At 45.8% G+C, this 16,190-nt stretch overlaps 2 protein-coding genes across 27 annotated transcripts in view; both read left to right on the top strand.

Moving 5' to 3' along the window:
* NWD1 (NACHT and WD repeat domain containing 1) overlaps positions 1 to 10,174 on the top strand; it is a 109,536-nt gene extending 99,362 nt beyond the window's left edge. For 4 of the 8 annotated variants that reach the window (XM_085012474.1, XM_021083578.2, XM_085012473.1 and 1 more), the window contains 2 exons: positions 3,376 to 3,481; positions 5,067 to 5,608. In XM_085012474.1, coding sequence (XP_084868600.1) covers positions 3,376 to 3,481; positions 5,067 to 5,368 — 408 coding nt within the window. In that variant the 3' untranslated portion in view covers positions 5,369 to 5,608. Of the gene's footprint in view, positions 1 to 735; positions 919 to 2,867; positions 3,353 to 3,375; positions 3,482 to 5,066; positions 6,110 to 6,772 lie in introns of those variants that run through there. The other 4 variants (XM_085012472.1, XM_085012471.1, XR_014837443.1 and 1 more) reach the window with 3 other exon arrangements.
* A 4,871-nt stretch (positions 10,175 to 15,045) lies between these two features.
* SIN3B (SIN3 transcription regulator family member B) overlaps positions 15,046 to 16,190 on the top strand; it is a 41,406-nt gene continuing 40,261 nt past the window's right edge. For all 19 annotated transcript variants that reach the window (XR_014837440.1, XR_014837438.1, XR_014837439.1 and 16 more), the window contains exons 1-2: positions 15,046 to 15,179; positions 15,415 to 15,521. Coding sequence is in view for 3 of the 19 variants with exons in the window: in XM_085012460.1 (XP_084868586.1) it covers positions 15,072 to 15,179; positions 15,415 to 15,521 (215 nt within the window). In the remaining 16 variants the exon portion in view is untranslated. The remainder of the gene's footprint in view (positions 15,180 to 15,414; positions 15,522 to 16,190) is intronic.

Here is a 16,190-nt window from a genome sequence, read left to right as displayed (position 1 = left end):
GAGGTCCTGGCCTCTAGAGCAGAGTTTAAGGAGATGCCAAAAAAAACCCTCCACAATCTGGAGAAATTTTATATATATATATATAAATATTTTTTTTTTTTTTTGTCTTTTTGCCATTTCTTGGGCCACTTTCACGGCATATGGAGGTTCCCAGGCTAAGGGTCTCATCGGAGCTGTAGCTGCTAGCCTATGCCAGAGCAACGCAAGATCCAAGCCGCATCTGTGACCTACACCACAGCTCACAGCAATGCCGGATCTTTAACCCACTGAGCAAGGCCAGGGATCAAACCCACAACCTCATGGTTCCTAGTCGGATTCGTTAACCACCGCGCCACGACGGGAACTCCTGGAGAAATAATATTTTAGTGCAATGTTTAAAAAAACGAAAATAGGAGTTCCTGTTGTGGCTCAGTGGGTTACAAACCTGACTAGTATCCATGAGGATGCAGGTTCAATCCCTGGCCTTGCTCAGTGGGTTAAGGATCCTGCATTGCCGTGGCTGTGGTGTAGGTTGCCGATGCAGCTCCAATTTGATACCAAGCCTGGGAATTCCCATATGCTGCAGGTAAAGCCCTAAAAAGAAAAAAATAATCAAAATAAATGCAAAAAATCCACGAAGAACAAAATACCAACATTTTAATAAAGACGGGATCCAGGAGTTCCGGTCGTGGTGCAGCGGAAATGAATCTGACTAGGAACCATGAGGTTGAGGGTTTGATCCCTGGCCTTGCTCAGTGGGTTAAGGATCCGGCGTTGCCACAAGCTGTGATGTACGTCCCAGACATGACTCAGATCTGGTGTTGCTGTGGCTGTAGTGTAGGTGAGAGGCTACAGCTCTGATTAGACCCTCTAGCCTGGGACCCTCCATATGTCACAGGTGCAGGCCTCACAAAGACAAAAGACAAAAACAAAACAAAAGACAGGATCCAATCTTGCACTGACACTGCCTCACTCTCCTTACCCTAATCCTGACAATGCTATTCTTTCACCCAATAGTTTTGATCATACTACCTTTGCCAGGTCTCTTTCTAGTGCCCAGAAAGCAGCTGTGACCATGGCAGACAGTGTCCCATGTCTTGGAGCCACGTTCAAGTGAAGGAGACAGTATGAGCCCCAGGAGGGCAGGATTTTTGTTTGTTTTGTTCACAGAGGTGGCCTCTGTTTCTCTGAGAGTTCCTGACCACTAAATGTCTGTGAAATAATAACAGAAGTAGCAAATCCATGTTGGGTTGTGGTGCAACAAAGGCTTTGAAGAAAAATAAGGCAAGATAAAGAGGGCGGAGAGTGGCAAGGGCTGTTATTTAAGAAGGTCCAGGAGTTCCTGTTGTGGCCCAGTGGTTAATGAATCCAACAAGGAACCATGAGGTTGCGGGTTCAATCCCTGGCCTTGCTCAGTGGGTTAACGATCTGTCATTGCTGTGAGCTGTGGTGTAGGTCGCAGACTTAGCTTGGATCCTGAGTTGCTGTGGCTGTGGTGTAGGTCAGTTGCTACAGCTCCGATTTGGCCCCTAGCCTGGGAATCTCCATATGCCACAGGTGCGGCCCTAAAAAGACAAAAAATAAATAAATAAAAATAAACTAAGGGAGACAATCTTGTAACTAAGAGAACAGAATATGTGCAATTTTATCTTAAAAAGCCTTCACCCCACAGGACCTATTTATATTTATGAAGCCACTATAAGGCTGAGATGTAAGTAATATTTTGCCTCATTGAGATGGGAAATGTCACCACAGCACTTAAATACACCTAGCTTTTTGGTTTTCGGTTTTTTGGGGGGGGCGGTTTCTGGCCACATCCATGGCATGTGGATGTTCCCAAGCCAGGGATCGAACCCACACCATAGCAGTGACCCAAACCGATGCAGGGACAATGCCAGATCCTTAACCCAGTGTACCAAGAGGGAATGTCTGTTGTTGTTGTTTTTAATAAACTTAATTTTGGAATGATTTTAGATTTACAAATAAGTTGTGAAGATAGTACAAAGGTTCCCATTGGCCCAGCCTCCCCTGACATTAACATCTTATATATACCTAGAGTGCATTTGTCAAAACTGAGAAAGTAACATGGGAACAATATCATTAACTATCAACTTTATTGGGATTATATGTTTTTCAATCAATTCCCTTTTTCTGTCCTAGGGTCTAATCTAGGACTTCAAATTATATTTAGCACATAGCTTTTGATTAAATACAGTGGGAGCTAATACTTGTATAACTGAGGTCATTTCAGAAATTAAATCCTATCATTCCTATTCTCCAATACAAAATGTCATACAACTTCTCAATCCAATCTCTTGGAAGATGTGTTTGGTCCTGAGAATTTTTTTTTTTTTTTTTTTTAGTGTCACAGGTACAGCATAGGGAAGTTTCCAGGCTGGGGATCAAATCGGAGCTGCAGCTGCTGACCTATGCCACAGCCACAGTCTCCCTGGATCTGAGCCACATCTGCAACCTACTCCACTCCCTGGATCCTTAACCCACTGAGAAAGGCCAGGGGTTGAACCTTCATCCTCATGGACACTATGTCGGGTTCTTAACCTGCTGAGCCACAATGGGAACTCCCTGAATCTTTTTTTTTTTTTTTTTTTTTTTTTCCTTTAGGGCTGCACCTGCAGCATATGGACGTTCTCAGGCTAGGGATTGAATCGGAGCTGCAGCTGCCAGACTACACTACAGCCACAGCAACGCCAGATTCAAGCTATGTCTGCAACCTGCCCCACAGCTCACGGCAATGCCAGGTACTTAATCCATTGAATGGGGCCAGGGATTGAACCGGAATCTTCATGGATACTAGTCAGGTTCGTAACCCACCGAGCCACAATGGAAACTCCTGGTCCTGGGAATATTGATGTTACCTATCTCTCCAGGTTTTAACTTGATCCTCCTTCTGAGATGCTTACAAGCCTGGTTTCCTACACAAATGCCTTGGAGCTGGATTCCTGAGTGTCTTTCAGTCTGAAATCAAGATCACATTGCCTTTAAAGAATACATATACATGGAGTTCCCATCGTGGCTCAGTGGTTAATGACCCAACTAGTATCCATGAGGACACAGGTTCAGTCGTTGGCCTTGCTCAGTGGGCTGAGAATTCAGCATTGCCATGAGCTGTGGTGTAGGTCACAGATGTGGCTCGGATTCCACGTTGCTGTGGCTGTGGTATAGGCTGGTGGCTACAGCTCTGATTGGACCCCTGGCCTGGGAACCTCCATATGCCATGGGTTTGGCCCTGAAAAGACAAAAAAATAAAAAGAATATATATACATGTATGACTGGGTCACTTTGCTGTATAGCAGAAATTGAAGGAACATAGTAAATCAACTATACTTTAATTAAAATTTTTAAATGAAAAAAAGAGCACATTGCTTTTTTCAATAGAATTCTTACTGTAGAGGAGTCCAGTGCGCTTGCTTCTCCAAGGATGACAACTATGTCTACGCAGGCTTGAAGGATCGCTCCATAATCGTTTGGAGTGTACTGGATGGTGAGTCATTTCACTTGGTGGGTAGGACTGAGTTTAGATCTGGAGACGAGGGGTCCTATTCTGGATCCTGACCTTTAGAGGGCCCCACTCTGGCCTCCCTGAGCTGGGCCCTTCTGCTTAGGAAGACATCTTCAGGCTCAAAGGACAGGCTTAACTGGAGATACACCACCTCTTCTAGACCCATGCTCTGGCTACCTGGAACTCCAGAACATCCTTCCCACCTGCGCTGGAGTCTTTAGGTCCTGTGCAGGCCTCTTTCCTAGGTCTCTCCTTCTGAAGTGGGCTGTGCCCCCAGTGTAAATACCCCCAGACTCAGATGGTGCCCATGAAGTAATGTGCATGGAGTCTGGATGTGTGAGCTGGGTAGGGGGTTCACATACATGTGGGGTACAGGATGGAGCTGGATATAGGGAGAGGGTGCCAAGCCATAAATAGCTGGGGGCTGGCTGTCCCATACCATTACATTCTAGCATGGAAGTGAGAGTCTTCAAACCAAATCTGACCTTCCAGGATGGTCTGAAGATACATCTATCAATAGAGAAGGATAGAACATATTCCATTTAAGAGTTTACCAGCTAGATTTGCAGTGTTCACATATTTTATCTTACAGGATGTTGGCTTTGATTCAACCTCTTGCCCCAGCCCCATAAATGTTTGAAGTGTCTTGTTTAAGACCAACCACTTGAAAACCCCACATTTCTTGATCTGTTCAATATTAAGTAAGGGCATATTAACAAGAGTGAACTTTTCTTGTGTACTGGGTACTGTCCCTGAGCCATTTAATTCTCTCAATAGCCACCTATATTTTATAAAATTTGAAATTCTGAGAGGTGGGGTGATTTGCCCAAGGTAACATGGTGAGTAACTGGTAGGCTGTGGTTTGAAGCTTGTCTGCCTGGTCCCTAGGGTCACCTTTGTTACCCTCTCCTATAGAGAAGGGAACCCTTATGACCTTGGTAGGGAGATTGGAGCCATTGCTGTCCCCATTTGATAAATGAAGTTGAAGTTCAGAGAGGTAAGGAACTTTCCTAAGGTCACAAAGCAAGTAAGTGGCTGAATGAATATCAGGTAGAGTTGAATACACTGTAATCAAATACATTATAACCAAATATATTGTAATTGAATCATTATAACTGAATGCATTGTGATGGAATACATTATAATCTAATACAATATAGTCTAATACAGTGTAAGAAAGATGCCTGGCAAAGAGACGCAGCTCAGAAGGCGTGATCTGTGGATTGTGACCTTAAAAGCCCACCCTGAGCAGGTTCATAACCTCTTATTCTACTCCTCCTCCAGTAATAGTAATATTTACTGAATTCACTTGAGTCTGAAACTGGTACCAAGCACTTGACATGCATAACATCTTCAAATCTTTGGACTATCCTTTGGCAGGTAGGCTCAGTTATCATATTTGCAGAGGAGGCAAGAGGGACTCTTGAGAGGTTGACTGTCATACCTAAGTAATAAGGGGCATAGAAGGATTTGATCCCATGCAGCCAACTCTCAAATGTATGAATTTGAATCTCTGTGCCCCCCTTTTTATCATGTGTTCCCTCCTCTCTACCACCCACCTCAATAGGCACCCTCCTGGCTGTCCAGTTTGTCCATGCCATAGTGAATAGAATCATCCCAACTGCCAATGGCTTCATCGCCCCCACCAGACATGGCTATCTCATCCGTGAACGTTTCCAGTGCCCTTCATCAAGAGTCTCACAGCAGGACCCTCTCAAGAACTTCAAGAAGGCAGTGTGGATGGTCAAATCCAGGCAGAGAGAAGAACTGGCGGCTGCTGCAGGAGCACTCCAGGACTCAAGATCAGGGAGTGCCCAGGGAAATGAATCCAAGTCAAATAAACGTTCACAAGTCTGCTTGCTAGTTTAAAAACCTTCACTGGGCTCCAATGAGTTAGCCCTGTTCGATCTGGCTGAAGCAGAGAGAATGCATGTTTTGCCATATATCTGGACACACAGCCTCCGATGATGTGACCCAGACCTTGCTTCCCAGCCTCTTTCCATTCTTCTCTCCTCCTCGTCCTCTCCATTCACAGACCTGTAACTCCCAGGTTAACAACAGGATAGCCAAATTCAGTAGAAAAGAGAGTTTCCCTTCCCCAAGTTTGAACCAAAGTCTTGGCTGTGAGTCTGTTAGCCCCAGTCAGCTCAAACACGCATCCTGGAACACAAAGCCATCTCTGGGGAGAATACAGCACTCTGATTGGTGGGCCTGACCCAATGCCCATCTGGGCTGAGGATGGTGTCAACACCACCCAATTATGTGGACTGAGCACAGGAGAAGTTATTCTCGGAAGGGAAACTGGGATCTGGTGCCAGGTCAAGGGGTGGGAGGGATGGATGGATAGATGTGAGACCAACCAATCCACAAATATGGACCACAGAATTTTATAGTTTAAAAAGCTCCAGGTGCTATGGTTGGATCCTTATCACAGCACATACTTCAAAAGGGAAGGCAAGGGTTTCTGCATCCATTTACAGATGATGAAACTGAGCCTTGCAGTGGTAGTGCTCAAAGTCATAAGCCAGAGGTGCAAGAGTTCTGAGAAAGGACAGTGTTCCCATTGTGGCTCAGCGGAAATGAATCCAACTAGGAACCATGAGGTTGCAGGTTTGATCCCTGGCCTCGCTCAGTGGGTTAAAGATCTGGCATTGCCATGAGCTGTGGTGTAGGCTGCAGCAACAGCTCCGATTAGACCCCTAGCCTGGGAACCTCCATATGCTGAGGATGCTGCCTATAAAGACAAAAGACAAAGAAAAAAAAAAAAGAGAGTTCTGAGAACAGAAAGCCTAGCTTTCCTGTCCCAGTCCTTGTTGGACCGCCCTACTCCAATTTTAGACTCAGAAGCACAACCATCTATTCTGTGGGTGACACACTCAAATGTCCACAGGTGTCAGCAAGTAATCTAGATGTTTTCTATGCTCCCAGGGTGCAGTGGAGAGTTATGGTGACAATGGCAATGTGGAGGGTACTGGTGGACCCCGGCCCCCCCAACTTTATGCCAGAATTGCCATGTGGAAAGCAATGGTGTCACAACTTCCTATTGCCATTGGTAAAGCCAGAAATCCAGACTTTCAAGAGAAACTTTTTTTTTTTTTTTTTTTTTTTTTTGCTATTTTAGGGCCACACTCATGGCATATGGAGGTTCCCAGGATAGGGGTTGCAGCTGCTGACCTACACCACAGCCACAGCAAGGCAGGATCAGGGCCATATCTGTGACCTACACCATAGCTCACAGCAACACCAGATCCTTAACCCACTGAGCAAGGCCAGGGATTGAACTCACATCCTCATGGATCCTAGTCAGATTTGCTAACCTCTGAGCCACAAAAGGAACTCCTTTTCTTTTTTTCTTTTTTGGCTGCATTCACAGCATTCGGAAGTTCCCAGGCCAGGAATCGAATCCACACCAGAGCAGTGACCCAAGTCATTGTAGTGACAATGTTGGGTTGTCACTGGACTGTAGTGACAACTCATTGAGCCACATGGAAACACCAGAAATGTTCCCATTTTTTAAAAGTTAGTGATTGACTCCAATTTATAGGCATATTTGCCCTGTGTGCCTCTAGCTCATGAATTGACTCCTGCTCCAAGCTGGCATTTAAACAGGAAACCTGTTATCATTCTTCCATCTCCACTCCTTGGCTCCCAAACTTGGAGGATAAAGATGTTTTTTATCTTAAAAACTAGAGGTTCTTCAAAGTAGATGGAAAAAACTGCTGACATCTCCCTGCCATGCTTTTGGACCATCTCTGCCTTAGAGAAGTTCAACAGTCCAACTGTTTCCATCCTAATTTCTTCTTTGCCTGCAGCCTTCTAAAAGCTCCAGTTGCTTCTGTGGCTTTTGCTATAAGGATAGGAGAGTCCAAGCCTTCAATGTACTATTCCTTTCCTCCTCTCTACATTAGATTCCAGACAAAGTTTCAGAAAAAACAACCTTAGAACCAGAGGCTTTTGAGCTGGACATGACCTGACTGATCGTCTCATTCAGTTGTTCCTCAAACTAGGGTTCCAAGGAGGGTTCTGGCAGTTTTGCAAACATTAGCATCAAATTCCATTTTTAAAATATTTTAAACTATAATTTTTAAAATGCAGGTTGGGGAGTTCTCATTGTGGCTCAGTGGGTTAAGAACCTGACATAGTGTCTATGAGGACGCAGGTTCTATCCCTGGCCTTGCTCAGTAGGTTAAGGATCTGGCATTGCCACAAACTGCGATGTAGGTCTCAGATGAGGCTCAGATCCAGCATTGCTGTAGCTGCGGCACAGGTCGCAGCTGCAGCTCTGATTTGACCCCTAGTCTGGGAACTTCCATATGCTGCAGTTGCAGCCATAAAAAGAAAAAAGTTTTTAATTAAAAAAATAAAATGCAGGTTGGGCAGCAGGGTTTAAGGTGTTGGAGATAACAGCGTGGGCTTCTCCTGCCATTTCCATTTAACTTAGATTGTGCGGGGAGCCTTTGAAAAAATAGCTACTCTTTACCACTATATCTCTGTGAATCAGGCTTTTACCCAAGGAAGAAATAGTGGAAATGACTAAGACCTCATCTACAACCTCTGGCTTAAAATGTGGGCGTCCATCTCAACAGCTTTGGTGAGAATCAATTGCTTTGTACATAAATATTAATTCAAATATAGGAAAGAAATTATACTGATAAAATGTTACTCAGAATTGTTGCTTCCATTGGGATTTTCGTAGTGTTTTTGTAGTGAGTTTTCATTTGAGAAGGAGTTTGGGTGCTCTGTTTGACAAGCACTGTGCATTGCAGTGGAGTGACTTGCCTGAGGTCTCCCAGCTCTGGTGGAGTCAGAGTGACACCGTGTTTATTGTGTTAACAGGACTATATTAACATGCTCTCCAAACTGGGACACTTTTTGAGAGTGAAAGGGAGTACTCTTAACCGTGACTCTGGGACAACTACCGTAAACTAGACTCTCCCAAGACAAATGGAATATGCCCACTCTGGTTGCAGCAGGAGTTAACGTATATTAAATTCTAGAGTTTTTTTTTAATTGAGATGTAAATGACATGTAACATTATATTAGTGTCAGGTATACAACATAATGATTTGATACTTGTATATACTGTGAAATGCTCACAATAAGTCTAGTTAACATCATCACCACAGGTGGTTACGATTCTTTTTTTGTGATAAGAACCTAAGACCTGTTCTCTTAGCAACTTTAAAATCAAATGTGCAATGCATTATGATTAGCTATAGTCACAATATTTACATTACACCTCCAGGACTTATTTATCATAATTTTTTTTGGTGAGAAATCAACTTCTTCCTTAAGTAGTTGCCTAAATAATAGTAATACATTTCCATGGCAAGCAAATCAAGAACAGAAGAATAAGGAGGACATAAGATAAAAATTAGAGGTAGTGTGATAACAGTAACCCTGTTTGCCAGGGACTATCCCAGTTTAAAAATGAAAGTCCCACATCCTGATGACACTTCAGTCATTGGCAAATCAGGACAGCTGGTCACCCAAACAGCTTTTTTTTTTTTTTTTTTTTTTGATTTTGCATATGACATGGGGAAGTTCCTGGGCCAGGGACTGAACCGAAGCCACAGCAGTGACCTGTACCACAGCTGGATCCTTGACCCTGGGCCACCAGGGAACTCCCAGACAGCTCTTAATTTCCGAATCCCCCTTCACTCCCTGCTTCAAGAGATGTACCTTTTAACCAACTTCACCCTTTTCACCTCCCCTCCTCACTAGGCAACCACCAGTCTGTTTTCTTTATTTATGAGTTTAGGGGTTTTTTTTAGTTAATATTATTTGAATTATTTAATATTATTTGAGTTTATTTATTCATTTACCTAACTTGCAAAGGCTCAAGCCCACAGCAAAGTTGCAATATTGAGGACAATGAACACATATTTACTCAATCTGAGTGTTCCTGGGGTTGCCCTATTGCTGCCAGTCTCCTGCTAAACCAATCAAAAGTGACATCTGGGAACAGGGTAAGGCAAGTGGGGTACTCAACTCAGACACAAAATTTAAGAGGCACCCAAAAAACTCAATCATCAAAATAAATATTGCATTGTTATATATTTTTTAGGGAGTTTCCACATACTTTTTTTTCTTTGCGCCACATACTTTTTAAATAAAATGAATAAAAATGCAAGATGAAAAAAATACCAACATTTCAAATAAAAATGGGATCTGATCTTGCACTTGCACAAATTTTCCTCACTCACTTCACTCTAATTCCAACACTGGTGATATCAAGATACTTCTTCCCTAAATATATTGGCAAGCATTTTTAACGAATAAAGCCATTCTCCTACATGACCACACACACCTGCCAAAACTAACAATCATTATTTGATATCTTTTAATAGGCATTCTTGGGAGTTCACTGGTGGTCTAGTGGTAAGGACTCAGTGCTTTCACTTCTGCAGCCCGTGTTTGATCCCTGGTCTGGGAAGTGAGATCCCACATCAAGCCATTGCTGCGGCCAAGTAGTAATAATAACAGGCAATTCTAATTTTCCTAATTAGCCTGAAAACATTCCTAATTAGCTGTTTATTTCAAACTAGGACTCAATTAAGATCCCTTCACACATTGCATTGCATTCCGTTGTTTTGTCTCTGTTTCTTATATTCTAGAGCAGGAGTCAGCAAACCAGTCTGCTTTTGTAAATAAAGTTTTATTGGTTCACAGCCATGCCTGTTCACTGTTCATTCGAATATTGCCTACGGCTGTTTTCATGCTGCAGTACCAGAGAATGTATGGCCCCAGAGCCAAAAATATTTCCAATCTGGCCTTTTGTATTTATTTACATCACATACACTTCAGAACTGAGTTCCTTGTAGCTTCAGGACTATGGACCTCAGTGCCTAGAGGCTGCCTCTTTCCATAGGCAGTTCATGATGTGACCGATTGCTCCTTCAAGGCCAGCAGGATCACACCTCTCAGCTGCTTCAAGGCTCTGACCTCCAGACTTGTTTAAAGAGTGCCCCTGATTAGGGCAGGCCCTTCTAACATAATCTGCCTTCTGATGAGTTCAAAATCATCTCATTTGGAATCTTGAGGACACTTGAAAATTCCTTTCACCTATGTCATGTAGAATAACCCAAATGTAGGATGACATCCATTACATTCCCAGGGCCACCCACACTCCAGGATGGACAAAGAACCAGGGCACACACACCATGGCGTGAGAATGTCTGGCAGCCTTAGAACTCTGCTTCTACACGTGATTTAGGTCCTAATGTTTACCACCTGGGAAGACTTGATTACTTCAAAATAGGATCTTTTGGAGTTCCTGTCGTGGTGCAGTGGTTAACAAATCCGACTAGGAACCATGCGGTTGCGGGTTTGGTCCCTGCCCTTGCTCAGTGGGTTAATGATCTGGCGTTGCCGTGAGCTGTGGTGTAGGTTGCAGACGCGGCTCAGATCCCGCGTTGCTGTGGCTCTGGCGTAGGCCGGTGGCTACAGCTCCGATTTGACCCCTAGTCTGGGAACTTCCATATGCCGCGGGAGCTGCCCAAAGAAATAGCAAAAAAAAAAAAGACAAAAAAAAAAAAACCCAAAAAACAAAATAGGATCTTTTGATCTCCTTGCCAAAATATCCAATAAAAGACCTACCTAAAGAATTCCTGTTGTGCTTCAGCAGTAACAAACCCAACTAGTATCCATGAGGATGAGGGTTCAATCCCTGGCCCAGCTCAGTGCATTAAGGATCCGGCATTGCCGTGAGCTGTAGTGTGGGTCACAGATGTGGCTCAGACCCCAAGTTTCTGTGGCTGTGGTGTAGACTGGCAGCTATAGCTCCGATTCACCCCCTAGCTTGGGAACTGTGGTGTAGGTCAAAGACGCAACTCAGATCTGGCATTTTTGTGGCCGTGGTGTGGGCCGATACCACGATTGGATCCCTAGCCTGGGAACCTCTGTGTGCCTCGGGTGTGGCCCTAAAAAGCAAAAAAAAAAAAAAAAAAAAAAAAAAATCTGAGCCACAGCTGTAACCTGTGCCACAGCTTCAGCAATGCCGGATCCTTTAATCCACTGTTTGGGACTAGGGATTGAACCTGCACCTCCACAGTGACCCAACCTGCTGCAGATTCTTAACCCACAGTGCCACAGCAGGAACTTTTTAGCAACTTTTTTTTTTTTTTTTTTTTTTTTTTTAGGGCTACACCTGTGGCATATGAACATTCCCAGCTAGGAGTTGAATCAGATACAGCTGCCAGCCTATACCACAGCCACAGCAAGGCCTGATCATTAACCCACTGAGCTGGGCCAGAGATCCAACCCACATCCTCGAGGATACTAGTTCAGTTCTTTTCCACTGAGCCACACGGGAACTCCTTGGGAACTTTTTATGCTTTATAAAAATGAGAATGAAAATACGTATGTGTACTATTGCCTACATTTTAAATGTGCACTCGCCCACACTCGTGCACATATTCGTGCATCCTTCAGAATTCACTCATGCCCAAAGTGGAATTGGCTTGTGGTTGCCTGTCCTCCAAATGAGTGAGGGCCTCTTCTGACCCTATGAGACCTATGAAAAGAATGGAAAACTGAAAGTGATCCTTGTGGGAGGGGGACACTGTGTGAGAACCCTGGGGCAGAACAGAAGCCTATATATGCCATTGGTTCTCAGGACAGGGACTGTTGCCGGAAGGTTTGGGTGTGGAGAGGACTGACTGTTTAGACTCTGTGGCCTCAGAGTTTGGTTCGGGCCATCTTAGCTGAACACACTGAAACTAAGCAGAATCATTTTGTGGGCTGGGAGCCTCGAATCCTCCATGCTTGCTTACCCCTCTTCCCCTCATCATGTGTTCTCTGCTTTGTCTTCTAAATATCACTCCCTTCCACTCCCTTCTCTCCACCTCCCCTGCCCCCAGCCTGGTCTAAGCTACCATCGTCCTTCGCCTGCCTAAATGATGAAACAGTCTTCCTGCACTGTGCCTGGCTCCTCTCCAACCACTTCTCTGCAGAGGAGTCAGATCATTTGCTTCTAACTTCAAAGATGCTCAAACAGCTCCTTGCATGGAACCCATGTGCAGTTTCTACCAGCACTAAATGCCAAGATCAAAAGCCTTAACTCACCCCACAAGAATGAGAGTTCTGCTTCCTCCGTCCTCTCCACTTTTTTTTTTTTCTTTTCAGGGCTGCACCTCTGCATATGGAAGTTCCCAGCCTAGGGGTCAAATTGGAACTGCATCTGCCAGCCTACATCCACAGCCAGAGCAACGCTGGATCTAAGCTGCATCTGTGACCTATGCCACACCTCGTGGTAATGCCAGATCCTTAACCCACTGATCAAGTCCAGGGATCAAACCCACACCCTCCCGGATACTATGTCAGGTTCTTAACCCATTGAGCCACAACGGGAACTCCTCTTCTCTCTTTTCCTGCACCCTCTCCCTCCCTCTCTCATTCCTCTGCAGTCCAAGAACATTGGCCTTTTTTTTTTTTAATTCTTCAAATGTGCTACACTCCTCCCCACCACAGGGCCTTTGCACAGCCATTCCCCTGACTTTCATGGTGAACACTTATACATCCTTCAGAACTCAGCTAGAATGCCACCTCTTCTTATTCCTTGCTAGAATGGATTAAGTGCTTTGGGTGGTATTTTCCAAAAATGGTCATGGCAATATTTCCTATCCCCCATGCTATTTCAGAATCTGGCCACCTCCTAGGTTCTGGAGTCTGTTTGCCCTCCTCTTGAGTTTGGGAGGGACTTTTGATTCTCTGTGACTTGCAAGAGTGGATCAGGAAAGGCTATAAGTTTTCCTCCTAGCTCACATGTTCCTCTCAGGATGATTGGGCTTGGAAGCCAGGTGCCATGTTGTGAGGAAGCTCAGGCTACATGAGGAGGCCATATGTAGGTATTCCTGGCAACAGCACTGGCAGTGGTTTAGATCTACAGCAAGAAGCAACTGGCACATGTGTAAACCTTCAGGGGATTCCAGCCTCAGCCTTCCAGGCGCCCAGCTGACCCTGAGGGACCAGGCATTAGCTATCCCTGCCAAGTCTGCCTAAATTCCAGAATGGAGAGCAAAATAAATATTATTATTATTGTAAACCTCTAAATTTTGAGGTAGCTTGTTACATAGCCATAGTAACTGGAACACAATACCTTTTTTTTTCTTTTTTTTTGCTTTTTTGGGCCGGCATATGGAGGTTCCTAGGCTAGGGGTCCAATCGGAGCTACAACTGCCAACCTACACCACAGCCTTAGCAACTCAAGATCCAAGCTGCATCTGTGACCTACACCACAGCTCACAGCAATGCCAGATCCTTAACCCACTGAGTGAGGCCAGGGATCGAACCCAAAACCTCATGGTTCCTAGTTGGATTCATTTCCACTGTGCCATGACAGGAATTCCCAATAACTATTATATTTGTATGTTCTCTCTGAAGTATTTGTTACAAGTGAGCTTTACATCTATGTATGTGATTATTTGATTCCAATCCTCTTGAAAGGCTGATGGCTCTGTGAGTGTAAAAGCCTGGTCGGTTTTGTTCACCCTTCTACTCCTGACCCCTGGCAAATGATGCACTTGTTGCCAATGTATTCTCAGCTTTCCTGCACCTCTTCACACATTGAAAAAAAAGATACTGGAGTTCCCATTGTGGCTCAGTGGTTAATGAATCCGAACATGAGGTTGTGGGTTTGATCCCTAGCCTTGCTCAGTGGGTAAGGAGCTGGTGTTGCCATGAGCTGTGGTGTAGGTCACAGACGCGGCTTGGATCTGGCATTGCTGTGACTCTGGCGTAGGCCAGCAGCTGCAGCTCCAATTAGACCCCTAGCCTGGGAACCTCCCTATGCTGCGGGTGCGGCCCTAAAAAGACAAAAGACAAAAAAAGAAAAAGAAATAGGAAGACCTTGGAGGTTTGGAAGCAGCTATGGAATGATAGTTCTTGATAGCACTGGGGCTGGAAAAACTGGTTAAGAGGCTCCCGAACCAGTGGGAGGGTCCAGTGGGGAAGTGATAGGGTCAGGAACCAAAGGCTCCAGTGGGGAAGTCATGGGGTCAGGACTAGAGAAGCGAAGAGAGGAGGAACAGGACTAAGTCAAGAGCAATTTGGCAAACCCCGTGGCCCTGAACTAGGGTGCTGTGTGCCCATACCAGGTTGTCACATCAACCCTACAAGTACGAGTCAAGAACATTTTATTATATATCAGGCTGTGTAGATCTTAGCGTCTGTCGCAGTTATTCACCCCGCTGTTGTACTGCAAAATTAGCCAGAGATGACAGGTAAACAAGTGGGCATGCCTATGTTCCAATAAAACTTTATTTTTGCAGACACTGAAATTTAAATTTCATAGAATTTTCACGTGTCACGGAATAGTCTTCTCCCTTGGATTTTTCTTCCAACTTTTAAAATTGTAAAAATTATTCCGATCTTGCTTTGGGGGCCAGACAGAAGCAGGCGGCAGGTTTTGGTTTGCTCACAGTGGTATATGTCAGGACAGTCGCGTTTCAGTTTTATGGGGTAAGATCCTACCGCAGAGTCCTTGAAAGAGCCCCGCCTTCAGGGCGGAGCCAGCGCATGCGCGGCCGGCCCCCGGGCGGGGGCGGGGCGGGCTGTGGCTCCGACTTCCAACATGGCGCACGCTGGCGGTGGCGGCGGCGGCGGCCCAGCGGGCCGGGGGCTGAGCGGGGCCCGCTGGGGTCGCTCGGGCTCTGCGGGCCATGAGAAGCTGCCAGTGCACGTGAGTGGCGCCCCAGCTCTCCCTCGAGCACCCCGTCGTCCAGTTCCCGCAGGCCGGCGCCCCCCACCCAAGCCCCGCCCGGCCCCGGCCCCGCCTCGGCCTCCTCTCCGCGCAGCCCCAGACCCCCGACTCCCCACCTCCGCTCCTTGAGGCCCAGCCGGTTGCCCCTCCCGCCAGGGTCCCCCGCCCCCTCCTCCGCAGACCGCGGCCCACCTGGACTTTCCCCTCCCCGCAGGTGGAGGACGCCCTCACCTACCTGGACCAGGTGAAGATCCGTTTCGGCAGCGACCCTGCCACTTACAACGGCTTCCTGGAGATCATGAAGGAATTCAAAAGCCAGAGGTACCTGCCGGGCCCCTGCCCACCCCAGGGGACCGTCCTGGGCCGCAGTCAGCCTGAGCTGGGTGGGAGCCCCTTACCCTGGCTGCCCCATGACGGGGTGACCTTGCCCAGGTGGTCAGAACTTAGCGGATCCTCAGTTCCTTCTTAAAAAAAAAAAAAAACTGGGACGGGAGGGACCCCCCGGGAGGGACCCCCCCCCCTTCACCCGCCCCGCCGTGGCCCTGTTGTGGGGATTCCTGGACCGAGGGCAGGGATGGGGTGAGGCAAGTGAGCAAACACAGGGTAGGATCCCGTCTTTACTCAAAATGTTGATTTTTAAGTGAATTTCATTTTTCGAGGCTTTTTAAAAGTTAATTTTTATCTTTTGATCAAGCAGTGCATGAAAATGTTATTAATTTTGGTTATCGACCGTATTGGCACTGTGTCCCTCTTAAATCTTATCCCCAAGGTGAGTTCCTCACTCCCTTCACTCCAGTCCCAGGCCTACTTGAAGTAATGCGCACAAAATGCTTAGTAAGGAATCTGGCACTAAGAAGGCATTTAAAACATGTTAGCTGTTTTCACAGGCACTGAATCAGGAGGGTTAGAGATAGATGGGAGACCTCCCTCCCGATGGTGCTCTTGTTGGAAAGGATGCTCATTGAGGCTTAGAGTGGGTCAAGGGGTTGT

The sequence above is a fragment of the Sus scrofa genome, chromosome 2 (genome assembly GCF_054392235.1).
Source record: "Sus scrofa isolate SSC_HxYL_T2T_F1_AM1 chromosome 2, Sscrofa_HxYL_maternal_Yorkshire_Landrace_v2.0, whole genome shotgun sequence".
In the NCBI taxonomy this organism is placed as follows: Eukaryota; Metazoa; Chordata; class Mammalia; order Artiodactyla; family Suidae; genus Sus; species Sus scrofa.
The sequence above is the reverse complement of the archived record's forward strand: the minus strand, read 5'-3'. Positions and strand labels throughout refer to the sequence as shown.